General features: G+C 31.4%; 1 protein-coding gene across 2 annotated transcripts in view; it reads right to left on the bottom strand.

The window, feature by feature from the left end:
- Positions 1-22,465, bottom strand: part of LOC107442863 (fibrillin-1) — a 59,455-nt gene extending 36,990 nt beyond the window's left edge. For both annotated transcript variants that reach the window (XM_016056527.3, XM_016056537.3), the window contains exons 1-10: positions 22,137-22,465; positions 14,792-15,039; positions 8,566-8,722; positions 7,522-7,641; positions 6,794-6,958; positions 5,547-5,696; positions 5,302-5,457; positions 3,935-4,072; positions 2,578-2,736; positions 2,299-2,463 (exon numbers count right to left, since the gene is read on the bottom strand). In XM_016056527.3, the coding sequence (XP_015912013.1) occupies positions 2,299-2,463; positions 2,578-2,736; positions 3,935-4,072; positions 5,302-5,457; positions 5,547-5,696; positions 6,794-6,958; positions 7,522-7,641; positions 8,566-8,722; positions 14,792-15,039; positions 22,137-22,221 (1,543 nt within the window). In that variant the 5' untranslated portion in view covers positions 22,222-22,465. The remainder of the gene's footprint in view (positions 1-2,298; positions 2,464-2,577; positions 2,737-3,934; positions 4,073-5,301; positions 5,458-5,546; positions 5,697-6,793; positions 6,959-7,521; positions 7,642-8,565; positions 8,723-14,791; positions 15,040-22,136) is intronic.
- Between the last annotated feature and the right edge of the window lie 1,292 nt (positions 22,466-23,757).

Raw genomic sequence — 23,757 nt, 5'->3', positions numbered from 1 at the left:
AAAACCTGGGCGAGCCCATCGTTATAGAGGGGGTGGTCATAATGTAATAGCTCTTCGGTGTATATAATATCAATTATAAAAAATGTATGCAGATATTGATATCAAAACACATTTTGCTATCAAGTCTTACAACACCCAGGATATGTGCCTTAAAAAATAAACTATTCTTATTTTCAAACCAAGAACAATTTACTAAAATAAAAATTCAAACTAAAGGAATTATTTTAGAAAATAGGATACCTATTATCAAAATTTAGATTCAACTACTAAAAAGAAGAGCTTAATAAAAAAAAATAAAGTTCTAAGTGACATTTTAAAAAAATTGTGATTTCTTGGAGGAAGATCTAATTTCAATCTTATTTAATAATAAGACATTCGTTTATTTTACTAAGTCATTGAGTTAGTGACATCTTAGAGGGAAAAAATGTAAATAAAAGGAGTCCTTTAGTGTTTTAAACAAAAAAGAAGGTTTCAAGAGCAACAAACAGATGTCGACTAATCTTAGAATGTCTCTCTTTTAGCGAAAATTTAGAACAGCAAGATGTCGAATGTTTTGCACGAATTAAGATTTTCTCAACGCCGTTCAAACGGCCACCATGACCAGTCCCGCTGAATTATCTTGTTCCGATTAAAGTGTTGTTTGAAAAGGAAATCTAATTTTAAAAAAAATTCATAGAATGACAATTATTTCTGATTATAACTTTAAGTGCCAACTTCGAGGCTTATACACAGTAAAAAATTCCGGATCATTGCGGTATAAGGTACCAGAACTTTGGGTGCATTATCCGTAAATTCCATTTTACCGTAAAATCCATTTTTTAACGTAAAATATTATGCAGTAATTTTTACACTGATATTTATGTAATTAGAGAGATTCGGTGATTTTATAGTAATTATGACGGTAAAAATTACGGTATATCAGGTTTTTTTGTTCCTCCACATGTGCCGGTAAATATGGATTTTACGGAAAAAAGTACCAGCAACGTATATTTTTTTACCGTATTTTGATCCGGAATTTTTTACTGTATAAGTATAAAGAGATAGTCAAATTAGTCTGTTTAGTTGTTTTATACAGAATAATCAAGCATAAAAAAACGATGAAAGAAATAATATCTAATAGAAGAACGCGCCGGTCAGATCAGTATTTGAAAGAAGTTGTAACTATTTCATTATAATGATGCTAACGTTAAGCAACAACTGTGAAACTAGTCTTTTTAGAAGTGTAAGTTTTTTAGTACGTGTATTTATTCTCAGTATCTCAATTTAATTATATCATGTCTGTTTTAGACAATAACAAAATGGGTAAAATAAATTGACTCTATTCTAATTTTATTTCTTTTGTTGCTTTAAATCCACTTTATTCATATTTATAATGAATGTCCAAGTAAATGTTGCAAAAAATATTTTGATTTATACAAGAGCTTTACTATTAAATTATAAAGAAAAGTCCCGCTTCTTGTATTGAGCATACTTTAATAGAAATAATTTCTTAAAAATATTTTGGTTACCGAATTTTATTAAGTACAAAAACTAATAATAGATAACCATTCAATCAGTGCATCATATTCATATTTATAATGAATGTGCAAGTAAACGTAGCAAAAAATATTTTGATTTATGCTAAAGTTTCATTAATAAATTGCAAAAAATGAATATCATTGCTTGTTGTATTCAGTATAATTTAATAGAAATAATTTCTTCAAAAAGATTTTTCCCCTTTCCTAATATTTTTAAATATAAAATACTAACACAAGATTCTATTTTATAAATACAATTACCTACATTATTTTCCCTTTTATTTTCTTCATATTCATATTTATAATGAAGACGCAAGTAAACATAGCAAAAAATATTTTGATTTATGCTAAAGTTTCATTAATAAATTGTAAAAAATGAAAATCATTGCTTCTTGTATTAAGTACAATTTAATTGAAACAATTTTTTTAAAAAGATTTTTCCACTTAATATTATGATACACAAATTACTTATGCAAAAAATGAACTTGAGTATAGTGCGGCTTTGAGAACTCCTCCAGACTGAAAGTCTGGGGCTGTCTGCTGCTATGGTAACAAACGAGGGCACATTTCTAATGGGGGGTGAAATGGAGGAGGTGTCAATTGGTTTATTTACGACAACCAACGATAAGATTAAGACAAAACTATTCACCCCACACCGCTATTCGAAGTGACCTTTCCTCGTAACCATAGTAACCGCCACGACGCGAGACGGATGTCTGGAGGAGTTCTCCTGAAAGCAGTACAATAGCATTACTAGTTCGTGAATTTATCCTTTACTTACCAACACACTTTTTCCGTGACTGATTGAATCGAAATCCAGGAGCACAATTTTCGACTAGAGGCTCCAACAAGAGTGGAACAACGCACTTGTAACTTCCTACGTCATTCCTGCAGACTTTAGACTCGTCTTCACAAATACCCGGAAACTCTTCGCATTCATTCACATCTTTAAGCAAGTAAATAAATTCATAAAGAAATGAAGTCAATTTTCCATCAAGTAATGTTGACTGCTAATTAAGAATACAATTTTTGTGAATGACAAGCTTATAAATTGATTTACCTTCACATTTTTTAGATCCATCTGTTTGGACAATTGGTTTAAAACCTGGTTCACAGTTGTCAGTAACACTTTTTGGTACACATCGAAAACTATCAGAGACTGGTACGCATATCTCATCAGATTTGCAGTTGTGTAAATTTGATGAGCACATATCTAGTTCTGCAATTAAAAATAGTTAAACTATAACTCATGAGTCCATATTAAACAATGAAGATTAATATAATAGTCAGTTATTATCAATTTTGTTTTGTACTGTAAATTATATTTATAAATGTTTTTAATTATGAATGACAGTACATCATCATCATTCAATGATGACAATTTTCAGGGCTCTATCTTTAAGTGGCCATGGTGCTAAGGTCACGTAATTTTGAGCCTGGTCAGACAAAGTGGACAGCACCTGAGCTGGTACCCCTCTCTTAATATTTCACACCGTAACCAAAAAGAGAATTGTCTGCTACGATAGATTCGACTTGCATTTTGATGCGCATACACGCTTTGTTGGCCACCAGGACCGAACGCACAACCCCCAGGTCTCCAACCTTTGGTGAGAGCGGCACCTTAACCGACTGCACCACCAGAGTGAATTAAATACCGGTGCATTGTATGTCAGTACAACGTAACTGAACTGTTTATCAGAAAATTTATTTGTCTCTTCATCCACTAAATAAAACTAATAATATTACCAGAAGTAGTATTCGAAGTATCAGTGATTTAAATGCTTTTATTTGTAAAAAAATATTTTTGTATTTCTCTAATGACCGACTTTAATATCTTTTGTTAGAACCCTTGTCAAAAAGAAATTAAAATTACGCACACATTGGAATGTGAAAAATGGTATCAAAATCTAACGAATAATAAGCGAGGATGGTGATATCAAAAACCAAAAAAAACTTGTTCGACAATGGGAAATTGAGAGGAGGAAGTAAATTGCAATTATATGAAATATTTTCAAATTTCATCTAACTATCGAACTAATTTTGATATACTGCATTCCTCTTTAGTGAGATGTCAGATGTCATGTGTGTTGCCACATGTTCAGGTGTCATGCGCTTTTTAAAATGCTTTTAAAGTATTAGATTTCTCTTGTCAAGTGTCAACTACTCCATATCTACTGTCTTCTCTATTGTAATTAAAATTGCTTTTTAAAATTCTCTACAAAATATGATTATATTTCTCCAGTTCGAGAAAAAAAATAAGTAAAAAAAACTTTTAACTAATTTTTTTTAAAAACATTTTGTCCTTATTCAACATAACATACGGAACGTAATTTAATTTCACATAGTTTTGGTTACTTTTAAGAAAAATAATATATTAGGATTAACGAAAGTAAAAATGAGTAAATGAATTAACTTACCAACGCATTTGTTCTGCAGTGGGTCGAATCCCATGGTGAGGGGGCATTTAGGATCACACTCATAACCTCCCATAGTATTCCTACAGACATCGTCTGCCTGGTTGCAATTGTGAAGATCTTCCCTGCACTCATCGACGTCTGATTGCAATGACAAACAAGAACGGAAACAAAATGACGAAGACATACTTTAAGCACAGAGGATAACATAAAACGGATTACGTAGACTAAGACATTCTGTACACAAGCATTAATATTTTTCAGAGAAAAAGCAAAAAACGGAATCCTTTTCAAAAAACACTGTTTAGAAGCTGATAATATAACCAAAGCGATTAATGTACAATATGGTATGTTTTTTTTTTAATAGTTAAGGATGTGTTTGTGTAGATTGCTTTAATTTAATTACAAAAGCGCGGAACTAAATTTTAAAAATTTACTTTAATTTGCTATTTTATTATTTTTTTAAAATTTTGATTACTGGTGACTATCTATTTTTTTAAAATTTGAATTTTAGAAAAATGAATGTAAAAGTGTTGACATTGTGATATTTATTAAAGGAGTACATTACAAATATAGCTAAAATCGTACACTCAGATGAAATTTTTACATGCAATAGAGGATGACTAAAAATATTTACAATAAGTAGCCTAGCTTCCGAATTATACTGGAAAAGTTTAAGAAAACTAAATAAAAATCAAAAATTTTAAAGTTAAACCCATTCCTACTTGGCGAATACATCGAAAAACGCAATTTTTTTTTTTTCCTGAGCGTTTCGAATTTATAATTAAAAATTTGAAGAAAAAAAAAACGTTCGTGCGTAAATTGGTGTTAAGTCTGTAAAAAGTCACATTTTTCTGCTTTAAAAAAATATTATTTTTAAAAATAAGTTACTACAAATACTAAAATAACAATGAAACATTTTTGTGAAAGGTGATCATAACTGCGCTGCTATTTCAATGAACCTTCAAAACCTTCTTTTGACAATGACATTTTATCAGTTTTTGTATTGTGCCGCGAGCAACAAAAATGAATTTATATTTCTTAGATGTAGGATACGGGACATTTTCCTGCATATTACGAAACGTTCATATTTCTGAAAATTGCTGATTTGGCTATATTTTAATTCTGAACGCAGTTCAATGTATTTTTTAAAATTATTGATTATTGCATATTCTGCTGCAATTTTTTGCTTAATGAATAAAATTTAAGAATGAGCTGCTAAATATAAATTTTTCTACAAACTATTGCTCCATACATATATATTTTAAGTAATGCTCAAAATATAACTCTTTACAAAGTATTTACTCAAGGAATATTTTTCTATAAAATGTTGTTCACTGCTGAAATGAACAATTAATTTAGACTTTTACCTTCACAGTTGTCTTTATTTTCATCCCATTTGAAGCCAGCTGGGCAGTTCCTATTCTTTCTAGGTTTTTCGACGCACTGGTAACCACCGTAAGAGTTCTGGCAAATCTCTCTCTCCCTGTCGCAATCATCTTCTCCTTGGCGACATTCGTCAACGTCTGGAGACAAAATTTAAAATAATGTTGTCCTCTCTCATGGGATTTTCATTAAAATAAATAAATAAAACAAATTTAAGATACTGTCTTACCAATGCATCTGCCATTATCCGATGAAAATGTAAATCCGTTTGGACATTGGCTTGTAGCTGTTGAGTTGATCGTAAGGCATCTATAAGATCCTATACTGTTCAGACATCTTTGTCCTCGTGGACATATTGGATGCAGACATTCATCTATGTCTAAAAATATTTATATACACTAAATTTTTCAAATAATGACTCAATAACAATTTATATGATTAATTTTTTACCATATTCAAACAAAACAGTCAAATAATTATAAATAAGATGGTATTCAAACAGTTAACTGTTAGAAAAACCGTTTGTAACTGCATTTACCTAAAACGGTTAAACAATCAGAATTTTATCGCACCAGTTAAGCCCCCCTCAAGTAGCTCTAATTAAGACGGTATTCAAACTGTTAAATGTGAGAAAAACTGTTTATTAAATGCTTTACCCCAATATAGAAAAACAACCAGAATTTTATCACACTAATTAGGTCCATCTAATGAAGCAACTTAGTTCCATGCAGCAGGGTACATATTATAACCGAGAGAGTTAATCTGTCAGTCACTTGATGGACAGAATGGGGGTCTAGTTCTAGCTTTGACATTGCAATATTTCACCCAGTCCCTTCAACACATGAGGAGTTTTCTACACTTCCCAATTTGTGACCTGTACACTCCAATGCCCATTACCTAACGAAAAGCCTAGCTCCAATGTCCTGTTAAATTTCGTTATTATGGTTTTGAAACCATACCAGTTGTAAACAGTTAAAAAAAAAACGATCAGACTTTTTCCAGGAATAGAATTGACAGTAGTAGGGACAATAATAGCATATTACAAGCAACGTGTTTTAAAGTTTAAATTTTTTTAAATTTCATTAGAAACCTATTCCTTTATTAGAAACTACATGCCACCGACACTGAAACTCGCCATAAGAAACGTGATGTTCCTTTCAAGGTCACAAAGTAACCAAAGAAGCCATTTTTCGTCCCCTTACTGATGTTCTTAAAATAAAGAAACATTTTCGCGAGGAAAAGTTTCCTTTTTTGGAGAAGGTGGGAAAACACATAATCGTTGAACGATCCGAATAATCAGACAATCCGGAAAATGAGCTTTCGGATAATCGGCACTCTACTGTATACTGGTTTATTTTAAAATCCTTAAATATAAGAGGGACCTCCGATTGTAAACTATTACCATCAAAGAAACAATAAATAAATAGATAAATAACATAGGTCCTAAAAAATTCCAAACACATAAAAAGTATTTACCATCGCAAGCACGCTTCTCTTGATTGTATGTATATCCAGGAGGGCATGGGCCTAGCCTTGGAGGTAGATTTGGATTTGCAACACATTGAAATCCACCAATGGCATTGACGCAAGTTTCACTCGAAGGATTACAGGAATGCGTCCCCAATAAACATTCATTCACATCTGAAACAAAGAGATAGAGAATTGGACAAATCAAATGATACACTCAGGTGTGTTACTTAGTTGATAACAACAAACCTAATCAATAGCAAATGGTATATTGCAATGGTATATTATCAATAGCAAATGGTATATTACAATGGTATATTATCAATACCAAATGGTATATTACTTAGGAATCCTTGTAAAAAAACTAACTAAAAAAGTACATACAATGGTGACCATGTAGTTCACCGTCACATTGTTTATAGCTACATCATAGCGGGGGTGCCATCCCCTCTGCAGAGGATCAAAATTGTGATGGCATGTCTTCGGATTATCCTCAGGAATGTTTCCCACATCGTCGCCAATAGCCCATTGTGCAGCTCTAGTGCGACGTAAATAAACTACAACTACATTATAACTACATTGTTACGATTGCGCTGCATTACTTAGACATCAATAATTTAACAATTAAAAGCATTGTAGCAGTGAAGAACAGTGAATCAATACATTATGGTCATGTGGTTTGGTTAAATATAATTTATTATAGTTCGATCTTGAATCAACTTGTTAATTTAACATACCATTACAGGTAGTTAGATCTTGAGACAATTGATAGCCAGGATAACAAGAACATCTGATTTGATTGGCTATCACCTCGCACTTTTGACTACATGGATTGTTGACTTCACATTCACTGTTGACTGCAAAAAACGGAAGAACACTTAAATAAAATTAGTATTATGTGTACAAACAAAAAAATTAAATAAATAATTAAAATTATTTGAACCATTCTTTTGATATTAATTATTTAAAGTCTTATGCATCGAAGCAGTTTAATGAAATTGAAAATCAATGTGCACAGTTCACGTTCCTTGTAAATAAATAAGAAGTTATAACCAGAATAACTTATCCAATGATCGGAATTACACTTACTAAGTAGATCTTAATGATTTGAAAAACATATCTTAAATATTAACCTTACTTTAACCTTAATTAGAAATGTAGTTAAATTTTTTTGTTCATAGAAAATTGTTTTTAACATTTTTTATACCTTCAAACTTTTTAATTGTTTTCTTTAGCTTTTTTTAAATCCTTTTCATTAAACCATTAAAATTTTTTTGTCTGTTTTATCTTCTCGTTTGTTTTTGGATTTAATAATTTTTCTTCTTTCATGAATTTAAATAAAAGTATGGTTTGGAGGTAAGTCAAGCTCTTTTGCCCTTCAGACAGGCCATCTCTAAGTAATGAAATCTGACCCAAAAACGTACTTTTTTGTGAATGAATTCAAAGATACTTTGATTCCCTCAAATAGTTCCAATAATTTTGCCTAATACGCAAAACGTATTTAAAGCAAATTTTAGTTCAATTTCTGGCCACACTTCCGACATCGTGGTAACATCTAATATTTGAACTCCATCTTAAAAAGTTTTATTTATTTAAAGAAAAAAAAATGCGTTTTTGTGTCAGATTCGTCAATTTTTAACATCGCCTGCACCGTTTAATATGCATATTTAAGTTATGTCACAGTACCATTATGATTGTCGTTATGAAAATCCTATCAATTGAACAAAATTTATCAGGATGCAATGTGCATTTCCTTGCAATGTAATGTAAAAATTACAGACCCGTGACTTGGGGTGAAGTTCCAAGAGCAGAGTAGGGATTTTCACAACATTCTCTAAAAGCTTCATCCCAGGGACTTCCGAAAGTGAAACGGGAAAAAGAACAGGGCATCCTCATCTTTTCAGCTTGCAATCCCAGAGTGCATCCATCACAGCAATCCTGGAAGGGAAAAAAATATCAACCATGGATGTTCTTATAACTCCAGAACCGTTTGTGCTAAGATATAGGGCAAAAATTAAGAAATTTTCGTCCTATACCCAGGGACACCAGTTGCAGCACTTTTTTACAGTTGCCATTTTTTAATACATTAGCCACTTATTATAGTGCCAGAGTAATTACGAGGGTTGCTATTTATATTTCTGGCTTAATAATGAAAAAACAAATATATAGGATCGAAATTGGTTTTATTGTTTTTCAAAATATTCTCCATGATGATCAATACACTTTTGCATGCGTTTGAACCAATTTTCAAGGCACTTTTTCCAGTCCGATTGAGGTAACTCCAAAACATGCGTTTTGAATGCATCAACCGCTTCTTCGGGGGTCGAAAATCGTTGTCCACGTAATTTATTTTTGATGTGTGGGAATAAGAAGAAGTCATTGGGTGCCAAATCAGGGCTGTACGGCGGATGACCCATCAGTTCGATCTTTCGCTCCGTCAGAAATGCCTTTGTTTGAGTCGATGTGTGAGAGCTCGCATTGTCATGATGAAGAATGATTCGCCTGTTCTTCTGCTTTTTTCGAATTTCTCCGATGACTTCTGGCAAACAAATGGTCGTGTACCATTCAGAATTGACCGTCCTGCGTTGCTCTAACGCCACTGTTGCCACATGACCGTTAATGCCGAAGAAACAGGCAATCATTTGTTTCGATGTGCTTCTTCCTCGAACAACTTTTGTTGGTTTTGCCTCGTCTTGGAAGACCCATACAGTTGATTGCTGTTTTGTTTCCGGCTCATATGCATAGATCCATGATTCGTCACCTGTGTAGATGTTATACACAGCCTTTGATGTACCTTGAACGTATTTTTCCAACATTTCCTTGCACCAATCGACACGAGCCTTTTTTTGAGCGTTTGTCAGATTATGCGGGATCCAACGCGAACAAATTTTTTTTACGCTCAAATGTTCATGCAATATTTTATTGATGCTAGTCATACTAATGTCCAAAGACGCCTCTATCTCACGGTATGTCACATGACGATCTTGCTTTATCAGTTCACGCACAGCATCGATCTTTTCTGGCACAACAACGGATTTTGGACGACCTGCACGGGATTCGTCCTGGATCGAACATCGACCACGACTAAATTCGTTATACCAATTTTTTACAGTGCTGTAGGATGGCGCTTTATCGCTGAATAAAGAATTAAGTTCATCGAAGCACTCTTGTCTTGACAATCCATGTCGAAAGTTATGAAAAATAATGGCACGAAAATGTTCTCGATTCAATTCCATTTTTTGAAAGAGAAGAACTTTTCAATTTACTGTCAACAGCACAAATGAAGCTATAATGGTAAATCGTCTGCTGAATTTATGTTTAAAAATATCAAACTTTCGATTAAAATCGTCTGCGGTCGCCTAGCAACACTTACTGTTGCCAAGGCCAGAAATATAAATAGCAACTCTCGTATTTGTGATAATATTATGAATAGAAGAATGAAATAAGATGAAGAAAAATAGAGCCTATGGCCTTCTGTAATGTTTTGCTTTTGATTAACGGTGAAGTTCTTAATTTGAGACATAATTATCATTCATAAATGTATTTCATGCGTTAACCTGGAATTTGAGAGGAATACTGCGTTATCAAAGATAAAAGATTTACTGTTAATGATCTTGTTACCATACTACATTTGTCAAAACTTTGGAAATCATTATTTTTTCTTTTTTAATTTTTTATCATTTAAATGTTTTACCTTTAACTGTATATGTATATATCTCTTTAGTATGACGTAATCTCTTTAGGATTAAATCATCTCTGTTTTACCATCCTTGCCATTTAATCTACTGAAGAAGAGGAATCATTTTATCGTATTTCAAATTACATGACCATTGTTGAAACCCACCATTTTTGAGTTTACAACTACCAATGTTCAACTCCGTAGCCTTGTAATTTTAAACCCAATTTAAAAGACAAAGCAACTCCTGGATCAAGTATTAAGAGAAATATGTTTTCGTGTAGGACCTTTTGATGGAATTTACCCGCAATTGTGTAACTTGGAGAGGAAAACTGCTAAACCCTCTCACGGTTAGTTTAACGACAAGAGAACTCTTACCCATGATCCGTCTACCACTGAGGCTATTTTACGTTAGCACGATGTGATCCGGGTACGGAATTCTTAACGAATAACCGTCACTGGGATTCGAATCCCGTACACCACATTGGTAGGTGAGCGCTCTCTACCCCCTGAACCACCACGTGAAATCGAAAAGCTTAATAATAAAAATTTCACCATTTGTGATTTTAAACGTTGTTTTTTATATAATTTAACTTAGTCTCTTTTTTCAAAACCCGAAAGTTTCAAAAGATTAAGAAATTTGTTGACATTAAAAATGTAAAGCATTTCTTTTGAAGCCTTTCTCAAAATATGGTAAACATTAAAAAGTTCATTTCTAAAATGAAATGAACAAGCGTGAAATAAAGTAATTTTTTGAATATTATAAAATATTCCTAATTTCATAATTATTTAAAAATGAACTTGGGGGTGCATTTTCGGTGATAAAATTTGTGATCTGATGGTGATTGTCAGGCAATTTTTTTTTAATCGCCATTTCTTATAATTTGTCACCTAGTGGTGGGGGTGACCGTTAATTCTTTTCCTATACGCTGGGAACCGAAATTAGCATGGTGGTTTTATAGAGAAAATTCAGCCCTCGATTCTAAAGATTATTCAAAATATTTAATTAGTCCATTCGAGAAAGACGTTCGAAAAAGTAATTTTTTTGTTCAGTTTAACTAAAGGCAATGTTTTAAATTTAACTTTAGACTATTCTCTTCTCTCTCTGTGATGAAAGTCGAGTTTGAAGAAGAATTGATTGTGCAATGAGCAAAAAAAAAAAAAAAAAGAAACTTATAATTTTTGATTTAATGATCGGAAACTGAATAACTTTTGATCTAATGATCGGATCTTCACGTTCTAGGACTCATTATTAAAGGTTCAAGAGGGTAAAAGCAAATATGATTATTAATTAGGGCAGAGGATATTTTAAGTTATAAAATCAGACACAAAAACACACATTCTGTTTACAAAAAAAATTTTTTGGTAAAAATTTATTATTTTTTTGAACATTTATTATTTTTATTATTTATTATGTAAACGTTTATTGTGTTATTTGAATAGTAATTTTAAAGTGTGCAGTTTTAGGTGCCAAAATACATTATTTGAGCGAAATCGGCTGAATATATTCTGAGAAATCGAATTTTAAATATATGGCTTCTTTAAAATTCGATTTCTCGGGAACTATTCTACCGATTTCTCACAAATTTCGCATTTTGCCATACAGAAATACATAATTTAAAATGACGAGAAAAATTTATATCTTACCAATCAAAATGTTTTCGAATATTATTAAACAAAATAATAAAAAATAATAAATATTTACTAAAATTAATTTTTGCATTGTCTTCTGATAAACGAAATTTTTTAAAATTTTAATCAAAAAAATTTCATTTCCCTTAATAACTTCGTAAGATGTAGTGAAATAAGCAAAAAGTAATTAGCATATGTGAGCCCACCCCCCAAATCATTAAGATTGAGTCCTACATACGTAAAGATCCAATCATTAGATTGAAAGTTATTCAGGGTATTCCGTTTTCTTAAAAATTATTATTATTATTAATTTTTTTTTTTGCGTACTGTACGCTCTTTAATAATTATTTATACTTGAACATAATGTCGCGTAAGCATACGCAATGTGAGTTGACGCAGTGGCGTACCCAAGGGAGGGGTTTAGGAGTTTGAACACCCCCCTTGAGCTCAGACAAAATGGCAAAAATAAACATTTTAGTAGTAGAAATTATGCGGGTATTATTTTTTAAGACTATATATTTTTATTTGCCTTATGCCTACCTTTTTATCTCACGGTATTTCTCAGAATACTTAAAAAAACATTTACTATAATAGGGTTGTACTTTTGAAACCAAATTCACGTGGTACTGTTATGGACTGGTTCCTTTCTGTTCTGCCAGTCGCAATCGTTTTCGAGACTGGCTGTCATTCGCGAGGTCTTTACGCGATGATTCTGGAATCTTAGAGAATAAATATTGTTGACAAAACTACCATTGACGAACTAAAAAGGATGATGCCGTTTGCTTTAAAAATATAATCAGCACTACCAAACAATGTAAAAAAAGAAATAATTAATGAAGAAAAGNAAAAAAATTTATAAACTGTCTAGATGTCTAAATTAGGGAAATAATAGTGCTTTATTACATACTCGAATTTCTTTTAGTAGCTTCAGAAAATTATGAACACCCCCCTTGAAAAAATTCTGCGTAAGCTACTGAGTTGACGTCATCGAATTAGTAGCTTAAAAAACTATCTTAAACTATAGCCCCTGAATTAGACCTAGTATAGTAGCCTTATCTTAAGGATAGTCTGTATTTTGTCTACTCTTTTGAAACGTGCTTCCATAAACATAAATAAAATAGATACATCGGTAATTGAAATTAAAACACGTAATATCTAAAAAAAATTTTTAAAGTCAATTCATACTTAAGTCAACAAGGAAAAATTTTATTTTCGTCACTTTTTATTAAATAATTAAAATTTTTTCACCCATATAAAGCTAAAATTAATTAATTAAATTTAATTAATGAATTAATATTTGAAAAAAAAACTGTATTAACATCAAGTGTCATTCACAACAAGTTCAAAAAATTTATTTGTAGTTGAATGGATGAATCAAAAGTATTTTATTAACGATTGAAAATTTGAGAAAGATATAGGGAGAGTGTGAGCTAATAGTTGGAATTGAAAAAAATAAATCTTAATTAATAATTACTAATTTGCAAAATTAATCTGGCGAAAATTTCTTGGTTCAGGATGATCTTGGATGATTTCGGATTGCCCACGAGCAACTAAGTACCGAATAAGAGTACTTTAGTACCGAATAAGAGTACAGTTAATCTTTATTTCGAATTTTGATGTATCAAAAAATTATTTTGATATTTGATGTGTGGGGGGCGGAGTTATAGACAATGCCAACCTTCATCAATCAAAACTTACCTCGTGATTGAATCAAGTTAGTAAGTCTTATATACCAGTGAATTGATGTTTAATTTTCGTAGTGGTAGTTACGCCACAGTACTCCCCCACCAGAATTTTATTAGGGAAAGAATTCGATGAGCGGATACCACTAGTTGTTGTACTTGTGAAAGACCGGGAGAGCTGATTTTAAGGTCATCGGGTTTTTGAGTGCTGAATGTGAGAGTTGTATTAACTTCACAGTCGTAGTCGCTCCTGTGTTGTCATTAGCAATCGAGTGTATGCAGGCTGACGTTGAGCATATCGAGAAGAGACTGAGCAGCAACAGCGTGAGGAGGTGGATAATGTCGCAGTCACAAGCAGCAAGTCAACCGTTCAATGTGGACCATCCAACGAAGTAGGCGTTACTGCATGTTCAAATCACGTCCGGAGGTCACCAATTTGGGGGGGGGCGGAGTTATCGACAATGCTAACCTTCATCTATCAAAAGGTACCTCGTGATTGAATCAAGTTAGCATGTCTTATATACCTGTGAATTGATGTTTAATTTTCGTAGTGGTAGTTACGCCGCAGATGTATTGGTTTATTTAATAATAGCACTCATTGTGTGATTGAGAACAATCACTATAGGTGGTTGGAGAAGCTTAAACGGACTATGCATTTATGCTATAGTATTTAACTCTAGGTATGTCCAAATGCGGTGATTGAGCCAGAAAATTATAAAATAATAATAATAATAACAACAAAATAAAATTGGTCATATTATATTTTCCAAATGGGTACCACATAGAATGAGGGCCATAGCTGAACAATCGGAACAGCTTGCTGGTGCCTGGAGTATTTTTCTTAGTCACTCTTTCCAATAATTTTGTTTCTTTTAGTAGCAAGCCTAGAGATTAGATTGATGAGCTGTTAAGCTTGAACTTTTAGATTACAAAGTTTATTAATGTTTTTTTTCTTCTTTTTTGTTCTTTTTTCTGTAGCAGTAATAAAGAAAGTTGAAAAGTAAATGAGATAGATACCTTATAAGTTTCCCCACCTTCTTCAGGCGAAACAAGACATTGTCTTTTGGCTTTAGCTGCATTTTTACCGTTTTCGCAGTGGGTTTTCCTGTGAGTTCTTATGCAGCATATATAGAGAGTGGTCAGACATGTCAGCCTGTCTGCTGCTTGCAAGTTTGTCATGTCGCTTGGACCCGTGCATGTTGTGTGATTCCGAGCCCATGACTCTCCAGATAAACAGCAACGTTGAAGAACAGGCTCTAAGTCACCTAAACATAATATTATTTTTTTAAAAAACATTTAAATTTTTTAAAAGTTAAATATTAAATTCATTGTAATTATTAAAAAAAAGTGTCAGAGGAAGTGTTTACTGTACTCAATGAACGAACGAAGCGATCTCGGATTGAGAAGTGAACAGAAAGGATCAGCGGAAGTGTTTACTGTACTCAATGAGCGAGCGAAGTGTTCTCGGATTGAGAAGTGACCTGAAAAGATCAGTGGAAGTGTTTACTGTACTCAATAAGCGAGCGAAGCAATTTCGGATTGAGAAATGACCAGAAAAGATCAGTGGAAGTATCTGATTCCGGGTGTTGTCGAGTACAGTGAGTGAGGAATAGGGTCAGAGCAAAAGTTTCCCCCCCCCCCTTTTTTTTTTGAACATTTCATAAAATTTCTCAAAAATATATTTGATGGAAACTTTTATTTTTATCCGGCATAAAAGCTCCAGATAAAATTCGAACTTTATAGTCTGTTGGAAAGGTGCCGAAATTTCGATTGCAATATCTATCTTTTACAAACTGATACTGTAAATTTATAGCTACCTGAATATTTATTTTAGGCTAATATATAATATTTATTTATGCCTAATTATATATAATAATAATATGAAGTAAGAATACATAATATATAATATTTAGTTATGACTAAACCATCAAATATTAAATTTTTCCATAAAAAGAAATTCACGTTTAATGGTTCCTAAAACTATTTGAATTCTGTTTTTTTCTTAATTAGAAGAGGAGTTTGGAAATTTTAAGAAACTACATCACCATAAGTTCACAAATCACTGTCCGTAACTCGACCTTTAGTCTCAGAGCGTGTTTTCTAATTGTTTCCACAAGTTTTAAATATGTTATTTTAAAATCTGTCTACCCTATTTACTTAATATTTTGCATAAATGTTCTCGGTATAGGTGTCTAAAGAGAAGACTACCCTAACTGACCGAATTTTAGCTATATCAACGAACCAAAATTTTAAAAATATTCATATATTTTGATCGTTTTTGCGAAAGGCGTTGCGATATTGGCTGTAAATTATTTAAAAAATAATAATATGTCTAGTTTAATTTCGCTATTTAAAAACACTTAAAAGCAAACGAAATTTTCAAAAAAAATTATTATTTGTAACATGCGTTTTTTTTAATTGTTTTTTTAGCCACGTTTAACCCTCTTACGATTTTAACAAAAATTGTTTTTAAGTATTAATGCATTAATATCATGTTTTATTATGCAATACATACGTAAATAAAAATTAAAAAAAAAATTCAAATTAAATATTTAAATATTTCGCCTACAAAGGTAGTCCGCAAGTAAGAACGTGGTAATAAAAATAAAGCTGATCGCGATAGTTTCACTTTCATTGGACATTCGACAAATGTCTGATCTAGAAACGCTCGTGTGTTATCTTTAAAAAGTCTCGCACTAGCTAAGTGTGGAGGATCTTTTCTGATAGTTGTTATCTGAACTAACTACGGGCAAAGTTATCGGTAGGCGCATCTCTTCAGAGGAAATCTCTGTTTGTGCGACGTATCATCCAAGGCTATTAAAAAATGATAGGTTGTCAATAAGAGTGTGTGAAAAGGAGATTTATTATTTTAGTCCAGTAGGTTAATATTAAATGATCTTTTACCTCTCCTGATAAGCATTATTTAAACATGTGACACACATCCATTTACCAAGTTTCTGCTTTGTATGTGAGTAATAATTTCAACTGAATATCAGCGGATGTTAGAGGAGAATAACAATATTTAAAAATTATTGCTGATATTCAGCATCACCGATTACGTGAATGTCGACTTACATCAAATCTAAGATTTTTACTGAAACATATAACGACATAGACACACACAGTGACAGAGAAAAGATCTCAAGACTGGGTGGGTGCTATATATATATACAGGGTGATTCTAAAAAGTTGGGAAAAATTTTAGGAAGTGATAGTACACACCCAGAAAAACAATTTTGATCAAAGAATGCATGATCGAAAACAAAACCCAAAATCGCTAGATGGCGTCAAAGTTTATGTTCTTATATGAGGCAAAAACACACAAAGAACGATGAAGTTAAGTTATAAAAGCAAATTTAATGGCATGTGATTACAATAAGTGTTCAAAACAGTGGCCGACAGCGGCTATGCTGGTACAACAGCGAAGAAAAGATAGGCGAACTTTCCCTGCAGCGGCCTAAAGCTTGGCGACAAATAGCGTAGCGCAATAACTCGCAATAGGAAAAAATAAAAGTGAAAAAAAACATAATATATGCTTTATAAAAGTTTTATAAATAGCTTTGTAGTATAGTTTTATAAAAGTAAATTGGAAGTTAATTTTATGAGAATTTAAGCTGTCTTGAGAAAAGTTCGTCGCCACTCTTTAATTTTTACAGGTTGTGGACACCCTTCATTTGGTGAGGTACCTTAATGGGTACCATGTGTCTGAATAGGACAATATTTCGATTCCGAGATTCAATCTTTACCGACTCGAAAGCGAAAATTTAAAAACGAAACAATTAACACCACTTGAAATATTTGTAATTTTTTTTCCTTTCACTAATTTTGCAATTTTTTTTTAATTTCAAGATTGTTAAAAAAACGAAACAATTAACACCACTTGAAATATTTGTAATTTTTTTTCCTTTCACTAATTTTGCACCAATTTTTTTAATTTCAAGATTATTTTTTTAATTTTTACCTTACGGAACCTTCATGAAGGTAAGAAAAAACTACGTTTTGAATGATGAAATATTGCTTTTTCAAATTTGAAAAACAAAACTTTAACTATAACTTTTTTTGATTTTTGCTTTGTAACATAGTATTGCATTATTTAAACTATTATGTACAAGAGGACTGTTTATGTGGTGAAGAACAAAGGAAAATTCCTAGTTTGAGCTGTGAAAAAATTAACATTAAGTATAATTGTACCAAAAATTGGGCAAAGTGTTAAAGTCACCTATAACGTTTCGAAAAATAATGAAGAATATGGCAAAAATAAAACTCCAAGGGAAAAAGATGTCATAATTAAAATGTGTCACAATCACCTTCGTCAGCTCAAAATTTGCTGTCGTCAGTGCAAGAAAATCAGTGCAAAATTCAAAAACCACTTTAAAACTTTTTTAAAAGCTTTTTTGTCTTTTGTCGGCAAAAAACTAAAATACAGCTCAATCTTATCAGCAAAGCTAATGCAAGCAAGATAGGATTTCGCAACAAGCTTTACATGTCTGAAGAATTATAAACCTGTATGTTTTGGGATAAGGGAAAAAAAGAAAGAAAGACAGAATTAATATGAGTAGACCAAACAGTTAGATTTGCTTGTTAAATTAAGTTAGGCATAATAATCATAACTTGTGCATTAAACACAAATTATTTTTCCGGAGAAGATTTGGATGATGGATTAAATAAAGCTTAAGCTTTTGTTCATTTTCATATCAAAATGAGATACAATGTTCCCATAAAATAATTGAATACTAAATATTTTTAACAATGTGTCCGAAAAGTATCGAAACGGACAAATATCTTGAGAAATATGCGCTGGATCAAAAATCTAAAACTACATGTGTTAATATTTTCAAAATGTGTAAATATTTTCAAAAGATGTATTCAATGAAACTGAACACGATCCCCTCTAATTTCACTCCCCTGGGGGAAGGAGAGACTTCAAAAAGTGGTAGCACAAGTGTTGCATTTTTAGGTTTTATTTAATAGAAGCGAGATAGTTCTGTCTATTGTCTATCATTGTACTATAATATATCGACAATATAAATAATTGGTTCTGAAGTTAAAAAAAAAAAAACACAAATTTTTATTGCAGATTTGGTTTTTCCAAAAATAAAGTACCCCGATTTGACTGCTTCGCAGATTTATCCAGGTGATATTTCGGTTTGCAATGGGCTTATTTAGGATTTTGAAGCAGTCCCATCCCAACCCGGAGTAAAATCAAATGGTTAAGTTTATATATATTTCGCTGACTTTTTACTTTCGTGTTTTGTTCCTGTGTTTTTGCTTTTTAACATGTCGATTCACCTCTGCCATTTGAAATAAATAAATATATATTTCGTTATGTCAGAATTTTTATTCGATGTGAGATTCTCCAGATAATTGGCACCATTCATGATTTTTTTACCCCCTGTAGGTATGCAAGTTGTTCGATAAAGAACACTCTTAATGCATGTTTTTAGGAATCCGTGTCAAAATTGAACTCAAAGTATTGGCGAAAGTGTTGTAAAATAGCAGTTGAGTTATTAAGGGGAAATCAGGGTTAAAAAATATAAAAACTAGTTTAATTGCTTAGGGAAACTTAAAAGGTGTTTCCAATAATTACCTTTCAACTCCCTTTTGTTACATCAGGCAATCAAACATGTTTCAATGTGTTTCTCAGCAGTGAATAATTTGATTTCGATTGTATGCATATTTTTCAGTGCTTAAATATTAATTTACGTATCGAAAGAGATATTTTTTGACTTTCGTTTTGACAAGAATTCTAAAAATATATATATTAAGGCTAATTATGACAGAGCACCCAGCATAGAGGACAATATTTCACAACTAGAAACCAGTTATTTCATATTTGAAATTCTTTAAGGCACGGTAACGAATTTATTTGTCGTGTCAAGTTTAACAATATCACGGTTTAACAGGTATAATAATAATTTTTTTAGAGTGCCCAGGATTGAGCGATATGACATCAGATATCAACGTTATTGAAAATATATGCTCTTGTAAAGCTTAAAATTATGTGTGGTTAGATAGAAATTGGTTTGCGATTAATTATTTTGATTTATGTGCCTAAATAATTGATTAAACAAAACTATTTTAATTTAATTATCGAGCTAAAAACTGTTATGGGTTATTTGGAACATCAAGAACTAAAATTTCATTAAAAAAAATTTGAAAGTATGCCAAGCTGAAAATAAGAAATCGTTAAAGAAAGAAAAAGTTTCACTCATTATTAATTAAATGAACCCTTCTTCATTTTGTCAACTAAAATATTCCTAATTACTTTTCGCACCAATCAATATTAGCCTCTAAAATAATACTTTTATATAGAGTGTAATTTCCTAAAGTGCAGTTTTTATTGCTATGTTGTCCACATTTACAATAGTAATTGTGTAAAATACAACATTTGTAAAAATTTTGAAATAATCAGTATTTTGATGATTTTCTGTCATTTTCCACAGCAATTCGGTAAGACGTTTTGCATTAAAATTTGAGTGATCGTTATTTTTATTAAAACAGGAAAGTTAATAATCGCTAAATTTTATATACTTTTCTTGTTCCTTCCCAGGAAAAATCTAAAAAATAAAATAAATAAACAATGCTTTTGAACACTATGCACAACGTTGTAAGTTATTCTATTAAGAGTTAGAGAGGTTGAATAATTCAANAAAAAAACCACAAATTTTTATTGCAGATTTGGTTTTTCCAAAAATAAAGTACCCCGATTTGACTGCTTCGCAGATTTATCCAGGTGATATTTCGGTTTGCAATGGGCTTATTTAGGATTTTGAAGCAGTCCCATCCCAACCCGGAGTAAAATCAAATGGTTAAGTTTATATATATTTCGCTGACTTTTTACTTTCGTGTTTTGTTCCTGTGTTTTTGCTTTTTAGCATGTCAATTCACCTCTGCCATTTGAAATAAATAAATATATATTTCATTATGTCAGAAGTTTTATTCGATGTGAGACTCTCCAGATAATTGGCACTATTCATGCTTTTTTTAACCCCTGTAGATATGCAAGTTGTTCGATAAAGAACACTCTTAATGCATGTTTTTAGGAATTCGTGTCAAAATTGAACTCAAAGTATTGGCAAAAGTGTTGTAAAATAACATTTGAGTTATTAAGGGGAAACCTGGGTTAAAAAATATAAAAACTAGTTTAATTGCTAAATTCACAGACTAGAGGTTGTTCAGATATTAAAAAATGAAAAGTAAAACAGTTTTTGAATTTTAATACATGAAATTTCGATTATATATAACTTAGAATACAATAAATGAATTTTATTTATTTTAAATACTGTAATCGATGGATATTTTTCTCTATGACTCCTCAACATCCAAATATCATTTTAAAATTGAGCTACGTTAATTTTCAATAGAATGAAAATACGAATTAATCTAATAATACAGTAGCATTCCCGTTATATCCCGTATGCCGGGAGACCAATAAAAGAAAGGGAAAAAAAGCGATACATCCGAATACTTTATGTAACAAAAGTCGATATAAAATAACAAAACGCTAACAAGTATATTCAGATAACAAAACTATAAATAAACGAATAGATTTAAATTTAATTGCAACCTTTCATTACTTTCCTCTTATCCTTTTTTATTGTTCATTATTTAAGTGCGAAGGAAGGTCCGTAATTTTTAATACCCACTACTACCCCTATAGGTTACTTATTAAGTAGTTAAGCATGGAAATTAATTTGGCTAACGCTGGAAATTTTTTTTGCAAGTTGTGGTAAAGTCTCAATATGGATATCTGAAATTTGCCTCCTACCTCATTTTCTAAAGTAGTAGTAGGGAAGATATATATATATATATTTGTTACTCGATTACAGGTTCAACTGCATAGGGATTTATCACATTTTTTTTAATAATAGTATCATTGTATAAAATTCAATCTCAATTTAAACATCATAAAGTTCTCCTGTCTAACTTTTAAAGACCTTATATTTGCAAATTTCAATTTATACCCGGAGTATACTGAATGTATACTGAATTTATATACTTATATACTGAATAAATACAATTATAATCCTTGTCTAATTGCGTTGAGGTCGCTAACAAATTTGGATTTATGAAGATAATGCTGCAGGTTCCCTCTGTAAATTTTGCTACAGGGTATATATAGAATCATTATTTTCAGTGATAAAAAACCCCCCAATGTTTTCAGGAATCATGAATATTTAAGTGATAGCTTTTGATTTCTTAGGTGGCCTTATCTAATTGAGCTACATCAAGGAATTGAAATTAATAAAGAATTTTCTTCAAATATTCTTACACTTAAATTGAAATTAATTGAATATGAATTAATATCAGAAGAGGACTTCCGAAAAAGATTAAAAAAAATTACAACATAAATGTAGCTTACCAGACACGGGGATATTCACGAATGCTGATAAAGTAATAAAAATGACTAATATTCTTCTTTTTTGGTGTTCAAGCATGATAGTCATAATATTATCCTGGAATTCTGAGTCACCAATATAGTTCTCAATTTAATGTTGTCTTTTCTTTCAGCAGTTAATTCCGATCCTGAGCATTATTTCCTGCTGTAAACTGCTCGAATTTCTGTTCCAATTCCTATCTTAGTTTCACACAAACTAAGTTATGAATGGAACACGGTGTGTCTCTAAGCTGTGAGTGACCTATGAACTATAGTTCTTAGAGATTATCAACTCACGAGATAAAAATCTAGAGTACTCCCCTCCTTCACCCCTAACTCAGACTACTAAGAAAGATGGATTTGGAAGGAATATAATTCTTTTCTTATTCCGAACAGATTTGTGTACTTATGTTTACCAGTAGAAATTCTATCTCATTATTTCTTGTTTATCTTTTTAAAAAGGAACAACACTGCGACGGTTTAATGAACAAATGTAGAATTTTTTAAACGGCTTTCTACTTTTTCAAAAGCAATTCAGTTATTAGCTTTGGTGCATTTAAATTTAATTTGTATTCTATTAAAAACATTCTAGGAATGTGTGATGGTATAACATCCCCTAACTCGGTCTTACAGTTTATTGAGGGTAAAAATGCTGAAATTGAAAAATATTTTTAACTAGTAATAGACCGAATAGGTCTTGTGATGTTTGGCATTGTAAGAAATATGACCAACCCGTTTTAAGTTTTATTCTATGTTATGTTTTTATTATGTTATGTTTAAAGTTTAAGTTCTATGCAAAGCTCGAGTACGTCCTTTAGCGGATAGGTTATTTGCAGTTTTTTTTAATTTATTTAGTTCTATCAAAATCATTAGCAAAGTAGGACGCCATTTTTTAGCAGCAAATAAAAAGCAAAATTTCCTTAAGGAAAAGGCTGAAAAGCTTGAAAAAAGGAACCACAACATTAAATCTTTCTGAAACAGAACGAGCACAACATTTGAAGAACAATTTCTCTATCTTTCTTTACCTTTCCATTATCAACAACATAGCTTCCGACTTCGTGATCGCATGCTGCTACATATGTGTATTTTACGGTAAAATAATTTTTTTTTCTCTTTAATTCATTAAAAATTGAAGTGAATTCAACATTTCTTACTTCATTCCAATGAATAAATATGATTTATGAGTACAGAACTGTAATAGTTATAGAATATTCCTCTTCTCTACACAATAGTACATATTTCTCTATTTATACAATTCGAAAAATAGCAGTAAAGAATAATCGTAATTACTTGAAATAGTATCCCTTGTGTTGATTATTAACAAATTATTATCGTTTTCTTGGTAAGTATTTTTTAATTTTGAATGATAAACGTCAACTAGAATTCAGCTATTCGCGATCGCAACGAACTATAGGGGGCATTGTTGTATGAGACTAATACCTGCGATTTCTATATGAACAGTCATTCAGTTACTCTAGAGACGTCGTTAATGTAGCACGTAGCATTGCAACGTTCCTTCTTTATTGTGGCTAATTAAATTTAAAAAAGAAAAATGCTTGATATTCTTTCTTATGCAAACGAAAACAAAATGGTATCTCTTTTTATT

This window comes from Parasteatoda tepidariorum, chromosome 4, assembly GCF_043381705.1.
Source record: "Parasteatoda tepidariorum isolate YZ-2023 chromosome 4, CAS_Ptep_4.0, whole genome shotgun sequence".
Taxonomy (NCBI): Eukaryota; Metazoa; Arthropoda; class Arachnida; order Araneae; family Theridiidae; genus Parasteatoda; species Parasteatoda tepidariorum.
The sequence above is the reverse complement of the archived record's forward strand: the minus strand, read 5'-3'. Positions and strand labels throughout refer to the sequence as shown.